Source organism: Prunus avium, chromosome 2 (genome assembly GCF_965620075.1).
Source record: "Prunus avium chromosome 2, drPruAviu1.hap1.1, whole genome shotgun sequence".
NCBI classification, from domain to species: Eukaryota; Viridiplantae; Streptophyta; class Magnoliopsida; order Rosales; family Rosaceae; genus Prunus; species Prunus avium.
In genome coordinates this window covers 39,195,866-39,216,797 of record NC_142285.1, presented here as the reverse complement: position 1 = coordinate 39,216,797, position 20,932 = coordinate 39,195,866, and the positions used below count along the sequence as shown (strand labels likewise).

The window sequence follows — 20,932 nt, the reverse complement described above, 5'->3', positions numbered from 1 at the left end:
CGTGACATTAAAATCTGGCAGCCATCCTTTGCATCCCAAAATCGTCATCTCACAGTTGATGATTCTGTGATGATGAATGATGCTACTGCTGTCACAGTAGCTAGGAATTTTCTTATTCCTATGGATGACATGTTGTTAACCTGGAGGTCTGAAGAAGAGGCCATTGATGACTCATTGGCTTTTAGCATTCAGAGTGCTGCTTCTGTTTCTAACATGGCTAATCGTTTGCGTGCTAGAGCAAATGAGATTCAGGAGTTGAACACTGAAAAATCGTCTCTTCAGAGAAAACTTCAGGAGTCTCAACAGGAGGTTGAGAAACTTAAAGAGGAGAATAATGCCTTGTTGAAACTAGTGAGTTCATACTCCACTGATACGCAGACAAGGCTTAACATGCTGCAGATTTCCAATGAAAAGATTCTGGAAGAACACGAGTGGCTCATGGCTAAGCTTAAGAGGCGTCGTCCTCTTCCTGCAGAGGCTTCCAGAACATAATGGAATTTTATAGATTTTAACATAGCCTGCTCCTGTCTTGCAGGTGAAGAAAATCTATCTGTTGTATGCTCCTTTTCTGTTATAATAATTGGGCAAATTCCTAAACTTGCACCTTGTGGTTTTTGCGTCTTTTCAAAATGACGGTTTGGAACCTTGTGCCTTATAGGTTCAAATAACCACAACAAATCTCTCAACTTACATATTTCAATGCATGTGAGTCCGGAGCTTCTGCCCAGGGCTAAACACGACTTCAAAATTTATTTGCCCTTTTCAAATGGGCATGAAATATGAATTGAGTAAAAGCCATGATAATATTGCAATATAGTAGTGAGGAGCATTAACTACTATATACCCAAAACTTCAAGTTCGGGATCTCTCATATATTTGGATCCATGGGTTTCCGGTCGAGATCATATAATATAACAAAATATGTGGGGAGCCTCAATTCATCCTTTGAGGTTTATCCTGATATTATCCATTTCACGGTGTATTCTTAACAACCGGAATTCACAAAATATATTTCTTTCTTGAGGTGTCGATTGTAACAGAATCGAACTTTACCAAATTCATCATTTTCTTATGCCAAAGAAACATGTGGTGTTCCACAATTTGCAATAAGACCTCAAGGGTTGTCCATTTAATTGTTGGAACTTCAGGCTCTCAATATTGCCAGATTTGAACTTCAGGCCAAAATCACATATTCTCATGGTATAGACATTTTTATAAATTCCTATACATATTTCAGGACTTTAGTCTTTTACATAATTGTCCATGAGGATCTCCTGGCATCTCATTTAATTACTCATCCATGAGTTTAAGGAATTGCAGGTTCCCTTTTGTATATAGTGACGGTTTACCCAAAATGGTTAATATTTATGCATACGTCACTATTCATGTATATGGTACTATTCATCAGGTCATGAATACGTATCTATTCATGCGTATAGTATATTTGCCATAACAATTACTATTCATGTGTACGGCACTATTAACCAATACGGTACTGTTACATTATCAAGGAACTCCAAGTCCTTATTTACATGTCAAGGATCAAGGATCTTTCAAGTCCGATCTCTTGCTTACAAATACAGTACCGGAGAGACTGCCAGTTCTCATATCATTATCATCATCAAGGATCTTTCAAGTCCTGATGTAGTTGTATGATGAGGATCAAGGAACTTCTGGTCCTGATCTCTGTATTCTGCAAAAAACTCATCATACAACACAATTAAATCATAAAATAAATAGCTTGTAAATAAATTACTGGTAAATAAATTGCTGATATGGACGATAAACCCGCACCATACTTTAAATAAATGTAAATGTGTGGTAAAGTAAATTCATAAATTAAATTGCCTCATGTATGGACGTTAATCCCGCACCATACCTTAAATAATAAAGTAAATGTGCGGTAAAGTAAATGTGCTTGTATGGGCACTAATTCTACTCCATACTTTTAAATGAAGGCAGTTGTGTGGACGATAAACCCGCGCCACACTTTTAAATAAATACTGTTGTATGGGCAATAAACCTACACCATACAGTAAATACATTGTATGGGTAATAAACCTACACCATACAGTAAATAGTGTAAATGCGGGGATAAAAACCACCACTAAAAATATAGAAGGTGAAAACCCTCCATTCAAAGTATAATAATAGAATTACTATAATATATTATAGTAAAACCGCAACTCTTCATATGTATAGATTATATAATATATTAATATATTATATAACCATTATAATATGTTCTACCAAACCAAAACAGCTTTCTTATTAATATTATATACTATCACATTAAAGTGATTTTTCCACAGGTTTGAATCCATGCCTCCTGCTTTTCCACTGCCACAACACATCTGCACTAATGATGATATTAAATAGTGTATAATAATAATAATATAATATAAGAGATTATGAGGTAGAGAGCTTATCCTTTTCGGTGGGTTCTCAGCACCAAGTCTTGGTCCAACCAATATCATTTGCTTTATTGGTTTGCTGTCTAGATCTACTCTAGCCACCGACGCCATTCTCTAAGACTACTTTCTGGGTTTGTGGAGTATTTGATGGGCAAAATTGGCGAGATGAGGTTCTGAGAGGTTGGCGTGGAGCTGGCAGCTCTGCGAAAGGACATAGCAGATCAGCCAATTGCAAATAATTGCAAAGGGTTTTAGCCAATTTGGGGAGATGAACAGAGAAGTGGAGGAGGCTCTGGATGAGCATGGCCAAGCCATGGTGAGAATTTTGGAGGAGGCAGATCAGTTGAGGCTAAGCACTGTCAAGGAGCTTGTGAACATATTGACACCTCTTCATGTTGTTGATTTTCTGGTGGCAAGTAAGAAACTTCACTTGTGTATGCATAAATGGGGCAAAAACAGAGACCATCTCCCGCTCTGATTACTTTACAACCACACACTTGCAGAGTAACGTTGCAGTTGCAGAAGAAGATGGATGGAAGGAAGGAGGGATAAGAGATTTGGGTTTCATCAGAGAATTCAGCTGGTATATTTTGAGAGCGAATTCGTGCTGATAACGTGTTATAAAACTAAAGAGATTGAGGAGAGAATTTAGAGAATTCAAATAGTGATAGAAATATTCTTCTGATATTTTCATTGAGTCGTTCTCTCTATATTATAAATGAGGAGGATGCCTTATTTTATAGGCAAAGACTTTAGCTAACAATTCGTAGGGGTGGGAATTTTTACAAAAAACCCGACCGAACCGGCCGAACCGGACCGCTTTAGGTGGTTTGGTTCGGTTTTTATATTAAAAAATCAAGGAATCGGAAGAAAAACCGGCCGAACCGGATCTGAACCGGGTTGGACCGGTTTTATTTCACTGCGAACCGCTGAAAACCGAACCGGACCGAGTATTTTAATTATATTATTAATTTTAAAAAATAATACACGTGTCAGAGGATGATTAGTTGATTGTATGACATATCCTACTCTTTCCTACACCAGATTGAAATTCTGCGAAACCCTAAGTGATCTGAAGTGCTAAGAATTTTTTTCTCATTGTTGCGCCTCCTCTTTCTTTCTTCCTCTCAGTCTCACCCGACTCTCTCAAATCTGAATCTCATTCACTCTCGCCTCTGCCTCTCTCTTTTTCCAGATTTTCTCACACGATCTCTGAGTCACACCCGCTCTCTCTCATCACTGGACTCTGCCTCTCTCAGTTCCTCTCAAGTTCCTCTTCTCTTTTTTTTTTCCAGATTTTCCTCACCCAATCTCTCAGTCACTCTCTCTCTCACCCGCTCTGACTCTCGTCTCCCTCAGTCACTCACCTGTCTCTCTCACTCACTCTCTCTCAGCTACCTGTTGCAGGAAATTAAAGTCATCCGTGCACTAAAGCATCCAAATATTGTGTAGTATTATATTATGGTAGTGAAGTGGTGAGTATATAATATATTATATATCTTTTATGGTAGTGCAGTATAAATCTTGTTTATATTATTAAAGACAAATCGTTGAAGTTTGTTTTTGTAATATTGTGTTTTGGTGTGCAGATTGATGATCACTTCTACATATACTTGGAGTATACCTCTGCGCCACTCTCACTCTCTGTCAACGACTCTCTCTTGCTCTCTCTCAATTTTGAGGTATTAATATGGGTAAACCCTAATTAAAAAATTTAGGGATTTGACAATTTTTGTTAATTCTATTTATCTTATCTGACTTTGTTGTGATTTTTGGTTGACAGAATTGATTTTGGGATCATAGGAAACGATTGTCTTGCTCTAGGTAATTTCTCTGATCTGACTATGTTGTTGTTTGATTTATTTCTGGTGGTGTTGTAATTTCTGGTAATAGCTAGGATCATAGAATTGATTTTGGGACAAAAGCGTTTTTTTGTTGTTGTATGATTTATTTGTGGTTTTCAGTTGTTGTTTTATTTGAGTAATAATTTAAATAATTTATTTTTGGTTGCTGCTGTATTTTGGCTTATTGTTTTTGGTTATTGAAGCATTAAATATTTTTATTTTCGTAGGGTATTATTAGTTTAATGGAAGGAGAATCTGAAACCCCTGTTTCAAGTAACCCACCACCACTATCAGCCCATCTACAATCAGCCCCTCTAGCCCCTCTGCAATCAGCCCCTACCACTTTAGGAAAAAGAAAGCCTTGTAAGAGTGCTTCAGGGGTTTGGGATCATTTTACAAAGATAAAGTGTGAGAATGATACTAGTGAGCCTAGATGCATATGCAAGTACTGTAAAAAGGACTATGCATGTGATGGTAAAAGGAATGGCACATCCACTTTGTGGCACCATTTGAGAAGTCAGTGTAAGAATTCTCCTTTGAGACATGAGAAAAAACAAAAAGTCCTTTCATTTGAGGCCCAAGCAAAAGGGGGTAACTTAGTAGCACATGCCTTTAGTAAAGAGAAATGTAGAATTGCATGTGTCAAGATGATTATTCGGGATGAGCTTCCGTTTAGTCATGTGGAGGGTATTGGCTTTCGTGAATTTATGAAGGAGGCACAACCTAGATTTGTTTTGCCATGCCGTAAAACAATTGCTAGCGATGTGTGGGATCTCTATCAAGAGGAGAAAGCTAAAATCAAGAGTGTCCTAACACATAATGCACAAAGAGTGTCTCTTACCACCGACACTTGGACATCCATTCAAAATGTCAATTACATGGTTCTCACGGCCCACTTTATTGATGATGATTGGGTGTTGCATAAGAGAATCCTTAATTTTTGTGTCATTCCTAATCATAAGGGGGATACAATTGGTAGGCTTATGGAGACATGTTTGAATGGATGGGGGATAGACAAAGTCTTCACCATATCGGTTGATAATGCTTCCTCCAATGATGGATGTATTAGCTACATGAAGAAGAGGTTAGAAAAGTGGAATTCACTCATAGGTGATGGTAGTTTGTTGCATGTGAGGTGTTGTGCACATATTACAAACTTGATTGTAACCGATGGAATGAAAGAAATTCATCAATCTATTGAGAGTATTCGCAATTGTGCTAAGTACATTGGGTCATCTCAAAGGTTAGAGAAGTTTAGGGCTTGTTTGGAGATGGAGAAAGTTGATACCAAAACCATGGTTCCTTTAGATGTGTGCACAAGATGGAATTCAACTTACATGATGTTGGAGAGTGCTTTGAAGGTCCAAAAAGGTTTTGAGAGGATGGAGGAGGATGACCCAAACTTTTTGGGGGTACTTTGAGGAGTATGAAGCTCATGGTAAGGAAAAGAAGAAAAGAGTGGGGCCTCCAACTTTGTTGGATTGGGATAATACGAAGATATTTGTCAAATTTTTGAAGAAGTTTTATGATGCTACTTTGAGGTTTAGTGCATCAAAACAAGTGTCTTCTAATGCCCCACTCCATGAGATATGTTCTTTTTTGGAGGACATAGACACAATGATGAATGTTGATGATGTTGTTATGTGCAAAATAGCAACAATGATGAAGAGAAAATTTGATAAATATTGGGGAAATATTAATAACATTAACAAGTTATTCTTTGTGGCGGTTATTCTAGATCCTCGATACAAGATGGAATATGTGGAATTTTCCTTGGGTGAATTGGTGTCCGATGAAAATGGGGTTAATGACATGTTATTGGAGATCAAGACACTTTTACACAATTTGTATGATTATTATAGAAAGCAAAATCCAGCTGCTGCCCAAGTATTTCATAGTAATGTGGAGAGTGAAGGATCATTGCATGTGAACAATGATGTTAGTAAATCATCAAGATTACAAAAGTTCTTGAAGTCAAGGAGAGATAAGGATGTTGTTGAGATAAGAAATGAGATTGATAAATACATATTGGAACCTCCCGTGAATCTTACAAATGATGAGTTCAAATTGCTTGATTGGTGGAAGGAGAATGCTACAAAATTTCCAATACTTTCTAATATTGCAAAAGATGTATTTGATGTCCAAGCATCAACTGTGGCTTCCGAATGTTCTTTTAGCATGGGAAATAGAGTTGTAGATCCCTTTAGGAGTTCGTTAACTCCAAAAACCGTGGAGGCATTGATTTGTTGTAGTGATTGGTTAAGAGCAGAAGAGTTTAACTACTACAAAGAACCTGCATTGGAGGAGATAGATTTCTACCAAGCTTTGGAAGAAATGGAAAAAGGTTCTCTTTCTTTTTCTACATTAATCAAAATTTGTATTTTCTTTGTGTTATTAATTCATATATTTACTAACTGTTTTTTTTTTCTTTGTGCAGATGTGCAAATTTGATTTGAATATGAAACTCATGGAATTGTATGTGTATATGTAATGAAAATTTATTTGGATTTTCTTTATGCAGATTGTGATTGAGATTACTCTCACAATTTGTTATGGTCTGTAATAATCATTTCTGTATTTGGACATGTGTGGTGGATGTGGTTTTCTTAAGTTTTAAGTATTTGAATGATGATAAACTTTAGATATGCAAAGTTGGATAAACTGGAAAACTATACAGGAACTCTCATATTTGAATTGGCCTGAAAATCTGACCAAAAAAACAAAATGGGCCTAGAAAACTTTAAAAAAAAACCTTCATTATTTGCTTTTGTTGGGCCTCGGTAGATACCCGAACCGAACCAACCCGGCCCGCTTAGTTCGGGTTTCGAATTAGGTCGAAAATGGGCCAAAAAACAAGTCCACGGTTTGTCATTTGGGCCTACCGACATGACCCGGTTCGGTGAACGGTTTGGGCCCAAAACCGGCCCAACCCGAACCGTTTCCAGCCCTAACAATTCGGTAGAAGACTCCAGGAAGGTGTATGAAGATTCCTTCCAACATGTGGGCTCCACCTTATCATTTTACAACAATATCAAACATTATTTCATTTATCTACCAACTGAAACACTGATTACATAATTCATCACTAAATTGCGTTTTCTTTTCTTTTCTATCTTTCTTTGCCATTGAATTTCAAAAGTTCAAAGCTACAAATTAAGTACTGGAGAGATTACAAGGAGGATCAAGGAGCTTTAACTACTTTGTATTTTGCAAGCTCATCTGCAGCAGTGGAATTTGTCTCTCTACGGATATGCATCACTGTGCTTCCATCCTCCAAACTCTTGTCCCTCATGTTGCTGTTCTGCCTATAAAATGCAACAAATAACCACACATACATCAATCCAAGAAGAAAAGAAATGCTTATTATTAAAAATTTGTATAAACTAAAAGCTTCTGATCAGTTTCATATTTTAAAGCAGAATGAGAGCCAAAAAAAAATACCCTTGGAGTGAAAGTTAGACCAACTTGAATCTCCCCACGAAAACTACGATCTGCACGAACAACACTATATTTAAGAGGATGTAGTTGAGCAGTTCCATTCTCCACACCCAGTGCCAATAAATCCTTAACATATATCCTGCAGATTAAGGGTAATTTGATCTACCATATATCAGTCGTGACTAATTAAGTAGAACATAGGAGAATGTTTTGAGTTCAAATTTCATGGGCGACAACTATTGAGTAAAAAGAATATTATATACGAATATTGTTACGTACGTTGCTTCTCCTATATAGTCATCAGCAGTGAAGGTGTCTTTATCCATGATTTTGAGGGTGACCTTGTACTGCTCCCCTGACCCTGGATACTCTGCCCTGAATGTAAATCTCTCGTTCCACACCGGACTGCTGCCTTGCTCTGCATTACCATTTCAGAATTAGAACATGTAGTAGTCTTTGAAACGCAACAACACTACACAAAATTTGCCAGAATAATGAAAAATCACAATGCGTCTGTTTTTTATATAACTACTGATGCGTCTATTTATATAAAAGGGTTTACTTGGTCATGAGTTTATTAAGTAGTTCAGCTTCTAGAAGGCAACTTGGCCACACCATTTTTATTACAAGTTTAAAGGAAGGAGAAAGCTTTGAGCATCGTATTAACTAAGTACTTGATAGAAAAAAGTCTAGAGTATAGGTAAACCTCAATCTAATTAAAATTTAATTCTCAAAGTCTACTATAGTTCCATACATAACGCAACTCAAGGAACCATTGGACATTTGAATAAAATATATTTCTTACAACATGAACATGCCAATCAATTCTTCTTATTTAATTGACTTGCGAGCTTTGACATCAAAACTGAAAAACAGATTTGTGTAAACCATTATTTTAAATTTAAGTATTAGGTGCAAGTCAAGTGGATGTTGGAACTTTACCTCTGGCCACGCTGCTCTTGCGCTCTTGGCCTTTGTATTGAATCAGAACATAAGGATCCATACGACCTGCTAAATCAAACTCTGTGTTAAAATGCCAGACTTTAAATAAATAAAAATAAGAAGCAATATATCATGCAGCAATTGATGTAAAATCTCCATGGGAGAGCAACAAAATCACCTTTTTAATAGTTGATGAATATTTTCCTTGAATTTTTTTTTTTGAAGCAATCGAACAAACCTTATAGAAATGGTGGATTGCTTCAAAAATTCTTGTATAAAATGGGATAAAAATGAGTAAGAGAACAAGTATACATTCAAAACAAAAGCAGAGAAAATACAAGTGCAGCATTAATGAAGTTCACCAACTTTACTGGATCTATTTGTTTGAAAGTCTAATAAATGGTGGAAAGGAAATTAGTTGATTAAATTTAAGAACGGAACACAAAAATCAAAACTTCGCAGAAACCCATCAAGGTTTATGAATGTCTTCAACTATTTTCAAGCTCAAACTACACTATATTGAACTATAGAACAGCATAGACATAAGGAAAGAAAGAAAGGAAGAGAAAGTATACTGAATAAATCGGTGTCTCCAAGCCCCTTTGCACTCACAAGCATCACCTCCAATATCCCAACTGCCATCTCTCTCTGTTATCTTGCTCTCTCCCTCTCTCTGAGAAATTCAATTTCAATACGATTCTTTTAAAGGTTTTCGCTTTATGAACTTGACATGGGTTGTAACGAAGGATTATAATTTATGTACAATACTGCAAAGGGGAGAAGATTCCATGACGGGCGGTCAAATTCACAAATGAACAGCAAACGGGCAAGCCAGGCTCTCCTCTCATGGCAAAGTCATCCCAAGTTAGCAATTGTCAAGTGGGCACACGTTATGAGGGGAGAAAACAAAATATATAAAAAAATGCAAAAATAGCAACATGGTGGGTGACGGGGTGCACTGTTTGACTTGAGATTTCAATTAAATAAGTGCTGCTTATGGCCTGCTGCCTGCATTTCATGAAGATGAAGACCAACTTCAAAAACCCTTGAATCAATGTACCGAAATACGGTTATCTCAAGCTCACAAACTTTTTTCAGCATTCTTGGGAAAACCCACATTGCCATTTTCATTTTCCATCATTGAAAAACCATAATCAGCTCAGTTTTACATGGTAGGAGAGACGTATATGCTTACACTAATTGAGGGGCGTGCTCAATTTAGGACGTCTCAAATGAAACCATACACAACTTTCATGATCCAAAGAAACGCAAAAACAAGGTTTTAATTGTTACAAACTTCCAAATGTTTGCACACACAAGCCTGGAACTCAGGCTCACATACTAATGTTACAACCCGAAAAATTCAAAATCTGCCAGACATGATTAAATGCATGCTTATGCATTCACATTGCTCTTATCCTTATCTGCTGCGCCTAGGTGATAACTCGGCAGATCTGGACCTAGATCCAGATGGTGATCTGGATGCTCTACCAGGACTAGGAGACCTCCAATGACCTCTTCCATCCTTATCCTCGTGCATAGGTTTCCTACGTATTTGAAACGAGTACACAGTCAATTTAAAAGATCGGCATGACAAACTGATACATTAAACATTACAAAATGAAATCCGTATCCTCAATTTGCCACAATACACTACTTCCACCATTCATCCTGCAAATTCTCATTAACACAGTTTGAAAAACAATGTATACAGAGAAACCTGCAGCGGAGCTAGAAAACAGAAACAATTTGGACGGACTCACTTTTCATATCCGTCATTTTCATTTGGCCCAGCACCATTGTCATAACCTGGAGAATATGGCCTGCGATCATGATCAGCATCTCGCTCTAGTGGAAGATCACGTGGTGATCTTGGGTGGTCTCTGCGCCTTCTACTTGGGGAAACAGAGTCACCACGGCGTCTTGGAGCAGGTGAATAGGACCTGAAAAAATTATTTACCAATGTATGCATGTGTTAGTAAGCATCGAGAGAAAAAAAAATACAGCAATCTGTCACCTTCAAAGCTTACCTTGAGCGGTATCGGCTTCTAGAGCTTGATGGATAATGTGGCGAACGTGAACGAGAACGAGAACGTCCTGTGGCACATCAGATACAGAATACAGATTAGTGTTTAACAGGAATCACTTCACTGATACAATGATATCACAAAATATTTCTTAATTAGATTATTCATTTAAGAAATAAATGGAAATGTAATGACATGTCCGCAGACGTTGATTCTGTTGACCACAGTGAATTCAAACATGATCAACAACATTAAGGGCATCACTCATTGTTGTCAGAAACATCATACGATAATAAGTAAAACTTTTGTCAGAAACAGTACCATAATAAGACGATCGTCTTCCTCCATGCTCTGATGGCCCTCTGCATAAAGAAACAGGCAATTGGCATTTCAAACATATAAAATCAAGTTAGGAGAGAGAGAGAGACAGAGACAGAGAGACAGAGACAGAGACAGAGTCAGACAGACAGAAGCAAAGATCATAGAAGACATTACCTAACCCTAGTCCTTTGACGCATCTCCTCTGGCCTTTTCCTTGTCTCTGCAGCAACAACCACAGATATCTCCCTCCCAGCAAAAATTTTCCCGTTCATATGATACTGAGCCTCTGCAGCCTCATAAGAATCCACAAATTGCACAAATGCAAATCCCCGAGGTTCCCTACATAGTAGTTCAGGAAAGCTCAATACAAAGTAGGAATGACTAAGAGTAAGCGAAGACTGATTGTATGAGTACAGTGGCTTGTCAAAATTAGTATAGTAAGTTACCACCACAATGTCATTACTTCACATCTAACATCAGCTTTGGAGCAGTTCCACTTAAGTGGATGCTGAATTTACGTAAAGCAGGTAAAATCGAAGCTTAGTGGCTGACCTTTTCTTTATAGTCAAGTATGAAAGGCAACTTCAAAATATGCAAGTAACTTGGAAATTCTTCTCATTCTTTAAGAAGCACTTGAAATCAACGTTGCCCCAAATTCTTGACATTCTTGTGATTATAAGAAGCACTTGAAATCAACGATGTCCTCACCAAACTTCTATTGATTGTTGTAATTATATAATTTCTCTTCATAAAAAGAACATTCTTCATTTGAACATTACTCCTAACACGCTTGGAATACCACTATGTTACGCAATGATAAACAGTAGGCCTTCATCAAATGTGAGGCTTGGGCTTGTTTTAACTTCAAAGTTCAAACCAACACACCCCCTGACAAACCAGTTCAAAAATTCACTATGAAAAAGGTAAATAAGTACTTTAGAAAATAGTTTAGCAAACTCCACACACATGTATCTTATCCCCCTACAAACAAATTCTAACCAAGGAAGCCATTTCAGACAAAGTAGGAAGTATCGAATCTGAAACAACGAAAATTTCATATAGTATTCTTATCAATCGAGTTTCCGTTGCATGAACCACGTTTGAAGATTTTATAAAAACCATGATTGACATCGACACGTATTGACATAAAGCTCACCCAGTGTAGTAGTCCTTGGGAATGTAGACATCCCGAACAAGCCCATATCTTTCAAAGGGAACTCGTAGCTCTTCAGGTCTGCAAAATTAGACAAAACTCCAGTTTAGAAAACTGAAACAGTGAACAAAACCAAACCAAACAAACTAAAATCGAAACTTTTCTTTCACATGAAAGAGGACCTGCAATCAAGAGGAATGTTCCGGACCAAAAGACTTCCACTATTCTGCTCCTTGCGCCTCCTTGGGGGGCTTCTTCCTCGTCCTCCTCCGCCGCCGCCTCCGCCATAGCTCCTCCTTGGAGGACTATAGTACTGTGGGCTGTACCTCCTCATATGTGATACTAGTGCCTATTCCATCACGACACAAATTGGTTTCAAGTTTAGGGATCTCATCGCAAGAAGAAGATGCAACAAAAAAAATTAAGAAACAAAGTTTTTTGCTTTGCTGTGATTATCAGCAACAAAATAACCTTTAGCTTTAGGGTTTCTTTTTTTTTTTCTTTGACGATTTTGCTGATCAGATGAAGACTTCGAAGAGTCAAGCGAAGCAAAGATAGGGCATAAATAATTACCTGTAACTCTGATGAAGACACTGAAACGTACGACGAGAGCTTCTAGGATTTTTCCTTTGGATCTGAAATTCTGAAAAACTTATAATCGGACAAATTATCGAACCCTGATTTTTAAAAGCTTCTTCGAGTCTTTTAGTTCAAAACCCCATCACACGTATTTTGGTTGGGCCGGGTTTCTCTAACTGGTTCTTTCTGGGCTTTAACACCAACAAAATTGGTTACACACTAATCGGCCGACCTGTCTTTTTCTTTTTTTCTTTTTCTTAAATAAATGGTTTTCTGTTATCCTTAAAATTATAAAAAGAGGAAGAAAAAAACATAGGATTTCTATTTTAGATTTTAGAGCTTCGATTTTAGATTTTGAGTAACAAATTTTGGTCGGAGCAGAGCATATGTTGATTAATGTAGACTTTAGTAAGAGTTCATTCAACAAATAAAAGCTATGCCAGTTGAAGCAACTGGAAATTCATAGTCTGTTGCCTGTCGTGAGAGCCATCTCCGCCTACAAGTCTATGGACTATGACTGTAATAAAATGCCATACACAGAAGGTAGCCTAACTATCCACTATTGCATAAAGACCCTTTTTCTATCTTTCTTTCTCGTAAGCCGATGAGGAGAAGTGCTATTTTCTTGTGCCTCTGTGAGCCATTGACAATCAGCATCGCTGTGATATCGGGGAAGCGCAACAGTTCTCCACAAAACCTTAGTATCATGTGCAGGAAGAAACTTGGTTTCTACAGCCAACACAGCAGCACTATACACCGATCCACCACTAGTAAAAGTAGATGATGAAGACCAGCTCCAACTTTGTACACCACTTTCATTAAGCTTCTTACAGATGAAGGGACGGGAACACAGAAATGTGTGGTGTACAGAACACTCCGCCGAGGAGCACACCCAGAAAGATTATGACATCAATCAACATGCAACTGCAACATCTTCTTCAGGTTGTAAGTTGTCGGAGTCAGTGGGCAAGGGACTCTTCTGGAACTTGTTTCTTAGCTGACCACAAGCTGCATCTGCATCCAAGCCCCTTGTTTGACGTGTGCTAACAGTTACTCTATTGGACTCCAGAGCAGCTGCAAATGCATGTACCTGCCAAATGAAATTTTTGGCAGAAAACACAGAAAAAGAAGGTGAACAAACCAAGAAATAAATAAATATATACGCAAAAATTAGATCAAGTAAATATGTATTTATGTGTAAAAACAGAAGGGAAGACAAATCAACTAATTCCATACAGCTTTCTTGGATGGACGCCGATACTCAGAGCCTTCTATTGGGTTAAAAGGTATCAAGTTCACATGATAGCCTCGCCCCCACTCATGGAGTAGCTCTGCAAGTTCAACTGCATGCTCTACTGCATCATTGACTCCAGCTGGTCAAAAAGATATGAAGAATGACATCAACATCGTTAAAGTAAGCACACATGGATGACAAGAGACAAGAAAAAATTTATAAATTTAATTTCAGTACCTAAAAGTGCATACTCAAAGGAAACCCGTCTACTGGTTTCAATGAAATAGTCCCTGCAATCCTTCATAAGTGCACTCAGAGGGTATGCTTTTGCACTTGGCACAATTGTTTCCCTGAGCTTCTGGTTAGGAGCATGCAGACTGATGAGCAAGGAAGTGAGAAAAGTTTAGCAGGGAAAAATATAACTTGGAAGCTCTTCCTACTTCCAAAACCATAGCTTATGTTTGCAGCATGAACTAAAGTGAAAACTATAGACATCAATGAAAATCATTCTCTACTTCATAGTCGATGAAAACTAGATGATATACCAAAAAGTAAATCCCATGGAAAATTATTACCTGACAGCCAATGTTGACTGAAGCTTGTGAGATGCCAGCTTTTTTATTGTATTTGGAACCCCCACAGTAGATATTGTAATCATTCTTTGCCCAATTTGCACATCCTTAACAAAACAAAGTCCAACATAAATAAGCTTTCACTTAGATCGTCATGTAACATTTTTTGCAACTTCATAAACATTAGAGATAGCATTCCACCTTAAAACTAGTTTTATATGGCTTAGGGTTTGCAATCAGATACAGCATAAAGTGAAAATTGTTAGTTAGCCTATGGGGATTAATAGGAGTTTAATGTAACAAAGGCAAGTGCTTAAATTTTTCACACATATAAAACACATGGAATCGAAGTTGCTATTAAAATGCTCAAGATATAGCTGCAAATGAACCTTATTTAAACACTGGTGTGCTGCAAGTACTGACTTCAGGTTCATCATTGGTTCACCCATTCCCATGAACACTACATTGGTCACCCTATGGTTGAAGATTTCCTCAATAGCCAAAACCTGTCAACACAAAGGTATATACAATCACAATGTAAATGCTGAAAACTCACGTTTGTTTATGTATTAGCACACAACAACGGTATAAACTATAATTTTAAGAAAGTATCTTTTAAGTAAATTTCAATCATGCCTGTTCACAAATTGGGTAAACAAGGGGACACACAAACCCTACTCATAATAGAGCATGGACAAGACAGCCGATACCTGCTCAACGATTTCATGCATCTTAAGGTTCCTTGAAAACCCTCCCTTTCCTGTGGCACAAAAAGAGCAACGAAGTGGGCATCCCACCTGTTTCAACCAACCAATAAAAATTCTATGAGAGAATAGCATTAAGCACACACAAAGGCTAACATTAGGGTATAACTGCAGGGGAAAATTTTGTCACTCATCTCCAAAAATCACCTGTGAGGAGACACATGCTGTAAGGCGCATCACACCTTTCTCATCTTTAACTGGTATGCCAACAGTTTCAATCAATCTGTTATCCTCCAACTTTATCAATAACTGCAAAAATTAATGGCACAACTTAAGCCACCATTATGCTAATCTCAAATTACCATCACTATTATGAATTCCAAGCCACAAAATTTTATGAAAAAAGTGCAATATTCTTAATACTTTTTTAGTAGGCACCTAAATTGCCCCTTTTATAAACAAAATATTCAGTAGAGATAAATAAACTTCACATGAATTTATAACAAAATATTCCATCAAGGAGTCACAGAACTGCCCAGTAACCATCTTCAAGAAAAGAAATTACCTTAACAGTGCCATCAGCAGCAGTGACACTCTGGTAAATGGGTGACCTCCCAACTTTCCATCCAGCTTCCTCAAGCTCATTCCTGAATGCCAGAGGCACTGCAACATAAACCACAGTAAAAACCAATAAGCATGGTCCCACAAAAAACCCAATCTTTATTAAGAGAGAGAGAGAGAGAGAGTTACCTTGGCTGAAATCCTGAATATCTTTAATCTTTCTTTTATAAATAAGATGATGAAGCTGCTTCCCTCTGTAGCTTTGCTACACATACATTTTCAAAAATGGAAATCAGCACATAAATTCAACATCTTTCAATTTTAAGCAAACAAACAGAGAGATTTTTATGCTTATTTACCTGCTTTAAGTCCAGTGCGAGCTGCTGGAGCTCTGGTTCGGACAGGCCAAGGAGCACGCGCGAGTCGGCGCGCAAGGCTTGAGAAGGAGCTGGAGTGGTGGACAGGTTCAGGCTCACCACTGCCATGGCGCGAGTACGGACCGCACGTGCCAGAGGCACAGAGCATACGCGCTGAATTAGCGACGTTGATGTGGCTGTCATCATTCTGCTGCTGGGTTTTGGCTTCGCGAAGATGAAGAAGATGAAGCAGAGGAAGAGAGCGAGATAGTGGCTAAAACCTCAGCTTTGTGGTTTATTTGATATTGGGTTGTAATGGGCTTCGGGCCCAAGTTAGCTCAAGCCCGTAATAGTCCATGCACATTTTGTAAGTATTTCGGGGAAAAAAATATAAACATTAAAAAAAATCGATTCATAAAAAATAAAAATAAAAATAGTACTGCCGGGCGATACCCGGTGTTTTTATTTTTTATTTTTATAAAGGCTATACTTCAATTTTTACCCAAAAATAGTTTAGCCGAGCGGTTGTACTTATTTTGACACGTGGCTCCTAATCGCTAGGAGGTCCTCTTTTTTATAAAAAAAATAGTACAGCCGATTGGCTATACTCGGGTTTTTTGGGTTTTTAAAAATAGTATAGCCGGGCGGCTATTCGCCGTTTGATTAATGTTTTTTACAGATTGTATAGCCGAGCGGCTATACCCGGTATTATTTAAAAAAAATTGATACTTTCGAATTTAGTAGGTAAATATTTTTACTAGGAGCCTCCGTATTTAGAGACTGTGCATGTAGACTGTGGTTGCATCATTTGATAAACAAATTTGGAGACAAAATAATACTCTTGCAGGGATCCCTTCACTCTCAAGTAATGATTGAAAATGTATTAATTACAAAAGTCAAATAATGAAATTCTGTGTTCTGCAGCAGAATATGTATCTATGAAACCTGTCAAATACTGCGGCAAACGGATGGCCTAAGTAGGTGTTGCACAGCTGATCCGATTGACATTTTTCTGGCGACGATTGGGACCATACATTGCCTGAATTGGCATAAAAAATTTGGCAAGGTCAGATTTGAGAGATGCCCTAGCAGCCAAGTCCTCCATCTCACTAGAAGACTGAAGCTGCTCCAATAATTTTACCACCTCATTCAAATCAGGCCTAAACTTAGAGTCTGTTGATAGGCATTTCATTGCAAGGTTAAGTGTTTTGCGAGCTTCATCAAAAAGTTGGTGAAGTTTGCATTTTTTGGTAGATCGGGCATGTTGAACTAAATCTTGCTCTCCTGATGGCCTGTTAGCATCCAAAGCTCGTCTGCCTGATAAGATTTCAAGCAGAACAACCCCAAAACTGTATACATCACCTTCGGGTGTCAAGTCTTCTTCAGAAGACAAAAAATTGAACAAAAGATCAGATGGGAGCGCAGGGATAAATATATGCTTGATCATACGATGGATACTGCAGAACTGATGAAGATGATATAGAGGCAGAGATGAGAGGGGGCTTTAATTAAAAGTGCATGGAAATTGATGGCTAATAGAAATGGCACTGAGATATAATCCAAGGAAAAAATTGTTGCTACAGAGATTTTACATGTCATAAGATTGCATGTTTCTATGCAATTGTAGGGTGGTGATAAATAAAAAATACCTTCTTCATGGTAGAATTTATTGCTATTTGAACACGAACAATCGGATAACTGAAGCATCTATAACCCTGAAGCCCTTCCTTGGCCAAACCATAACCAGAGAGTTTGGCATTGTAGTTCTGTTATTTAACAATGAAAAAAATGATAGGTGAGCAAGTCTAACAGATCTCTTCTAAAAGCCATAAAAGTTCAACAGCTAAAGATTTCACATACTGAATCAAGAAGGATCTTAGAAGTTTTGAAGTTCCCATATATCACTTTTGCTTCATCACCATGAAGAGATGCTAGACCCTTAGCTGCACCCAGGGCAACTCAACCGCTCCCATGGAGCCTTCGCATAAAAACTGAAGTCCCTAAAATATATTTCATATCGAAGTACTTGAGCTCCAGATTCATTGTATTGCTTCATTTAAAAGTTCATATGGCTACAGAGCTAAGGAAGTTTATAACTCACTTCTAAATAGATGATTATCCAAGCTGCCACGAGGCATAAATTCATACACCAGAAACCGGCAGCTATCCTGTAAGCAGTAACCTATCAACCTCACAAGATTTGGGTGATGCAGCTTTCCAATGGAGTTAACCTCTGCCTACAGATCAAGAGAAGCTCCACAAAGTCAATCAATTAAATATTTTTCTGAAAATACTGCACACACAACATTGCAAGATCCAACAAGATTGTTTTGATATCAATATTTTGGCCTTCTTTGCTTCAGGTGCACTTTGAGCAATTGAACATCAGTAACTTTATTTTAGCTTCCCAACTGCTTGAAATTGTTCCATAGTCAACTAAGATGAAAAAATGCTAGGTTCAATACAAAAAGCTGATAAAAAAGAGATAAAGTGTATTTGAGCATGAAACATAGACTCTGCATATAGAAGTGAAACTCACCAGCCATTCCTTCTGACCATGGAGACCTTCTTGGTTAAGCCTTTTCACAGCAATAGCCATGCCAGTACCAGGCTTGGCAGCTGTTGATGAATTCTCATCAATCCACCCCTTGAAGACGAAACCAAAACTACCTTCACCAACCATATTATCAGGACGGAAGTTCCTGGTGGCTGTTTGGAGTTCATTGAAGCCGAAGCACTTCAAATTGGAGGACTGCAAGATCTCACCCTCTGCTGATACTTACTAGCAGTATCAGACGCTGGGCGCCCGCCTAGTCTAATGACTGGCTACGTTATATGTAGTGAAACAATTGTCTTCGTAAAATCTGCCTAGGCGCCCGCCTAGGCAGGTCTGGTCGGGTAACATACCTCACGCTGCCTCTCTCTCCTCTGAGCCGTCACCTCCTTCTCTCTCTCTCTCCCTCCCTCCCTCTCTATCTCTCACGACAGACCACCACCACCAGGCCTCCACCCACGACGACCACCACCAGGCCACGACCCGCTACCTGCGACCTCCTCATATAACATTCACCAATGAACTCACTCTGGAGCCAAAATGAAAAGGGCACTTACAATTTACTACCGGCAACATGGAATTCTATAACCCAGTGCAGAAATGCTACAACGCTAGAGCTATATGCAAAATAAACATTATACAAGTTAGTGTTCGACAAAATCGGCCGCCTAGCCGCTAGGCGGTTTTTTTTTTTCTTTTTTTTTTTTTATAATTTTTTTTCCAGACTTTAAAGAAAACCTAGGTTTTATCCTTTTATGTTGCATGATTTTTGGTAATAATTTATAATTTAAAATACAAAATAATTATAAATTTAAATAATTTATTAAAAATAATAAATAATTTAAAAAAAAAGGTCTAGGCCCCGGTTACCCTCTAGAAGCTGCCCGCCTACCGCCTAGCGATTTTTCGAACATCGAACAATTCTGTACTGGAAGACTCTTGTTCTGCAGCAGGATATGTTACAAAGTGCTAAGAAACCTCATTTTCCTCAAATTTCAGGCACATAAAGAAAATATGCTTCAGAGGAAAATAACCATGAAGACATTCACTAAACAAAAAAACTATACAATATAACCAACTGTAGCAGTACATGCTCATTACAACATACAATTTTCATCAATCTTGGCAGCTGTTAATGAATTCTCATCAATCCACCCCTTGAAGACTAAACCAAAACCACCTTCACCAACCATATTATCAGGACGGAAGTTCCTGGTGTGGCTGTTTTGAGTTCATTGAAGCCGAAGCACTTCAAATTGGAGGACTGCAAGATCTCACCCTCACCCTCCGCTGAAGGCACCGAGACAGATGGCACCTTGCTCTTGACTGTCTCATTCTCAATCGTCTCAGGCACTGTGTCCACAGCCAAAGTGACATTTTTCACATTGTGCCTCTTCACGTTCGAGCTAAGCCTACCACCCACAGTTTCTGTTGCTAAGAAACTATTTAAATTGTCAACAACTGAAACCAACCAAACCCATCAGAAGCTGAAGTCATCAGTACTTACTAGCAGTATCAGAAGCTAAAGACTCATTCAAATCAAACCCATGATTTCTTTTTCCTTTTCTTTTTCTTTTTTTCCAGGGAATTTTAATTCAAAGATGATCATGATATAAAATTAAAATATGGATGCGTATAAAACATACATGATATAGAAAGAAACCAGTACTTGGAGTGAAACAAAAAGTAAGGCTGATGAATGAAAAGAAAAACTCACAAATGATGATGATGAAATTTACAAATCAACGAGGGAGCAAGAAGGAGAGACCTAGCTCTTGGAAAGCGGAGGAGACAGAGGTAAAGAAGTAGGTCGTTGACGGTTGACGGTTGACGGTTGACGGTTGACGAAGAACTAATATAACCATGATTTTCTTCTTAAAATAATACCTTACCAGTTTCCCCCCTTTTTTGTCCTCTGTTGAAAAATGATACCAGTTGTTGTTAATGTGCAAAATGGTAAACTGATTTAGTATGTAATTGCTGGTTTAGTGTTATACTTAGCTCATAGGCTAAGCTGTCTATAATAGTCAAACGGTTTGTTAAGTCTCATAGGACTTGACTGGACAGGTGTCATAATCTTACTAATAGTGTAGTTGGATGGTTGAGATTGAAGCTAGGATTTGTCTAGCTCTCTCTCTCTCTTCTAACAGTAATATGAGCTGTGAGTGAAACAGCTCCTGATATACCCAACGAAATACAAAAGGCTTTATAGAGCATTTTATTTCCTTCACTC

At 38.0% G+C, this 20,932-nt stretch overlaps 3 protein-coding genes across 6 annotated transcripts; all 3 read right to left on the bottom strand.

The window, feature by feature from the left end:
- Nucleotides 1–7,297: 7,297 nt before the first annotated feature.
- On the bottom strand, nucleotides 7,298–9,621 carry LOC110756706 (Calcium-dependent lipid-binding (CaLB domain) family protein). 3 transcript variants are annotated; one of them, XM_088248200.1, is made up of 5 exons: nucleotides 9,214–9,621; nucleotides 8,639–8,707; nucleotides 7,976–8,114; nucleotides 7,700–7,835; nucleotides 7,298–7,563 (listed from the first exon to the last, which is right to left on the bottom strand). In XM_088248200.1, the coding sequence occupies exons 1-5, from the start codon at nucleotides 9,278–9,280 to the stop codon at nucleotides 7,501–7,503; spliced, it is 474 nt and encodes a 157-aa protein (XP_088104326.1). In that variant the 5' UTR covers nucleotides 9,281–9,621; the 3' UTR covers nucleotides 7,298–7,500. The 3 variants fall into 3 exon arrangements, with proteins under 3 accessions (XP_088104326.1, XP_021813853.2, XP_021813852.2); XM_021958161.2 differs by lacking the exon at nucleotides 9,214–9,621 and adding an exon at nucleotides 8,817–8,958 and having other exon boundaries at nucleotides 7,300–7,563; nucleotides 8,639–8,704; XM_021958160.2 differs by having other exon boundaries at nucleotides 7,301–7,563; nucleotides 8,639–8,704; nucleotides 9,214–9,587.
- A 266-nt stretch (nucleotides 9,622–9,887) lies between these two features.
- On the bottom strand, nucleotides 9,888–12,867 carry SCL30 (SC35-like splicing factor 30). 2 transcript variants are annotated; one of them, XM_021958190.2, is made up of 8 exons: nucleotides 12,713–12,867; nucleotides 12,322–12,488; nucleotides 12,143–12,220; nucleotides 11,161–11,325; nucleotides 10,987–11,027; nucleotides 10,669–10,735; nucleotides 10,402–10,581; nucleotides 9,888–10,185 (listed from the first exon to the last, which is right to left on the bottom strand). In XM_021958190.2, the coding sequence occupies exons 2-8, from the start codon at nucleotides 12,471–12,473 to the stop codon at nucleotides 10,059–10,061; spliced, it is 810 nt and encodes a 269-aa protein (XP_021813882.1). In that variant the 5' UTR covers nucleotides 12,474–12,488; nucleotides 12,713–12,867; the 3' UTR covers nucleotides 9,888–10,058. The 2 variants fall into 2 exon arrangements, with proteins under 2 accessions (XP_021813882.1, XP_021813883.1); XM_021958191.2 differs by having other exon boundaries at nucleotides 12,611–12,793.
- Nucleotides 12,868–13,107: 240 nt separating this feature from the next.
- LOC110756532 (Radical SAM superfamily protein) lies at nucleotides 13,108–16,420 on the bottom strand. Its single transcript, XM_021957967.2, has 10 exons — nucleotides 16,149–16,420; nucleotides 15,979–16,054; nucleotides 15,794–15,891; nucleotides 15,436–15,537; nucleotides 15,235–15,321; nucleotides 14,914–15,030; nucleotides 14,528–14,631; nucleotides 14,190–14,329; nucleotides 13,955–14,091; nucleotides 13,108–13,808 (listed from the first exon to the last, which is right to left on the bottom strand). Exons 1-10 carry the CDS (start codon nucleotides 16,350–16,352, stop codon nucleotides 13,632–13,634), a joined length of 1,242 nt encoding a protein of 413 aa, XP_021813659.1. The 5' UTR covers nucleotides 16,353–16,420; the 3' UTR covers nucleotides 13,108–13,631.
- Between the last annotated feature and the right edge of the window lie 4,512 nt (nucleotides 16,421–20,932).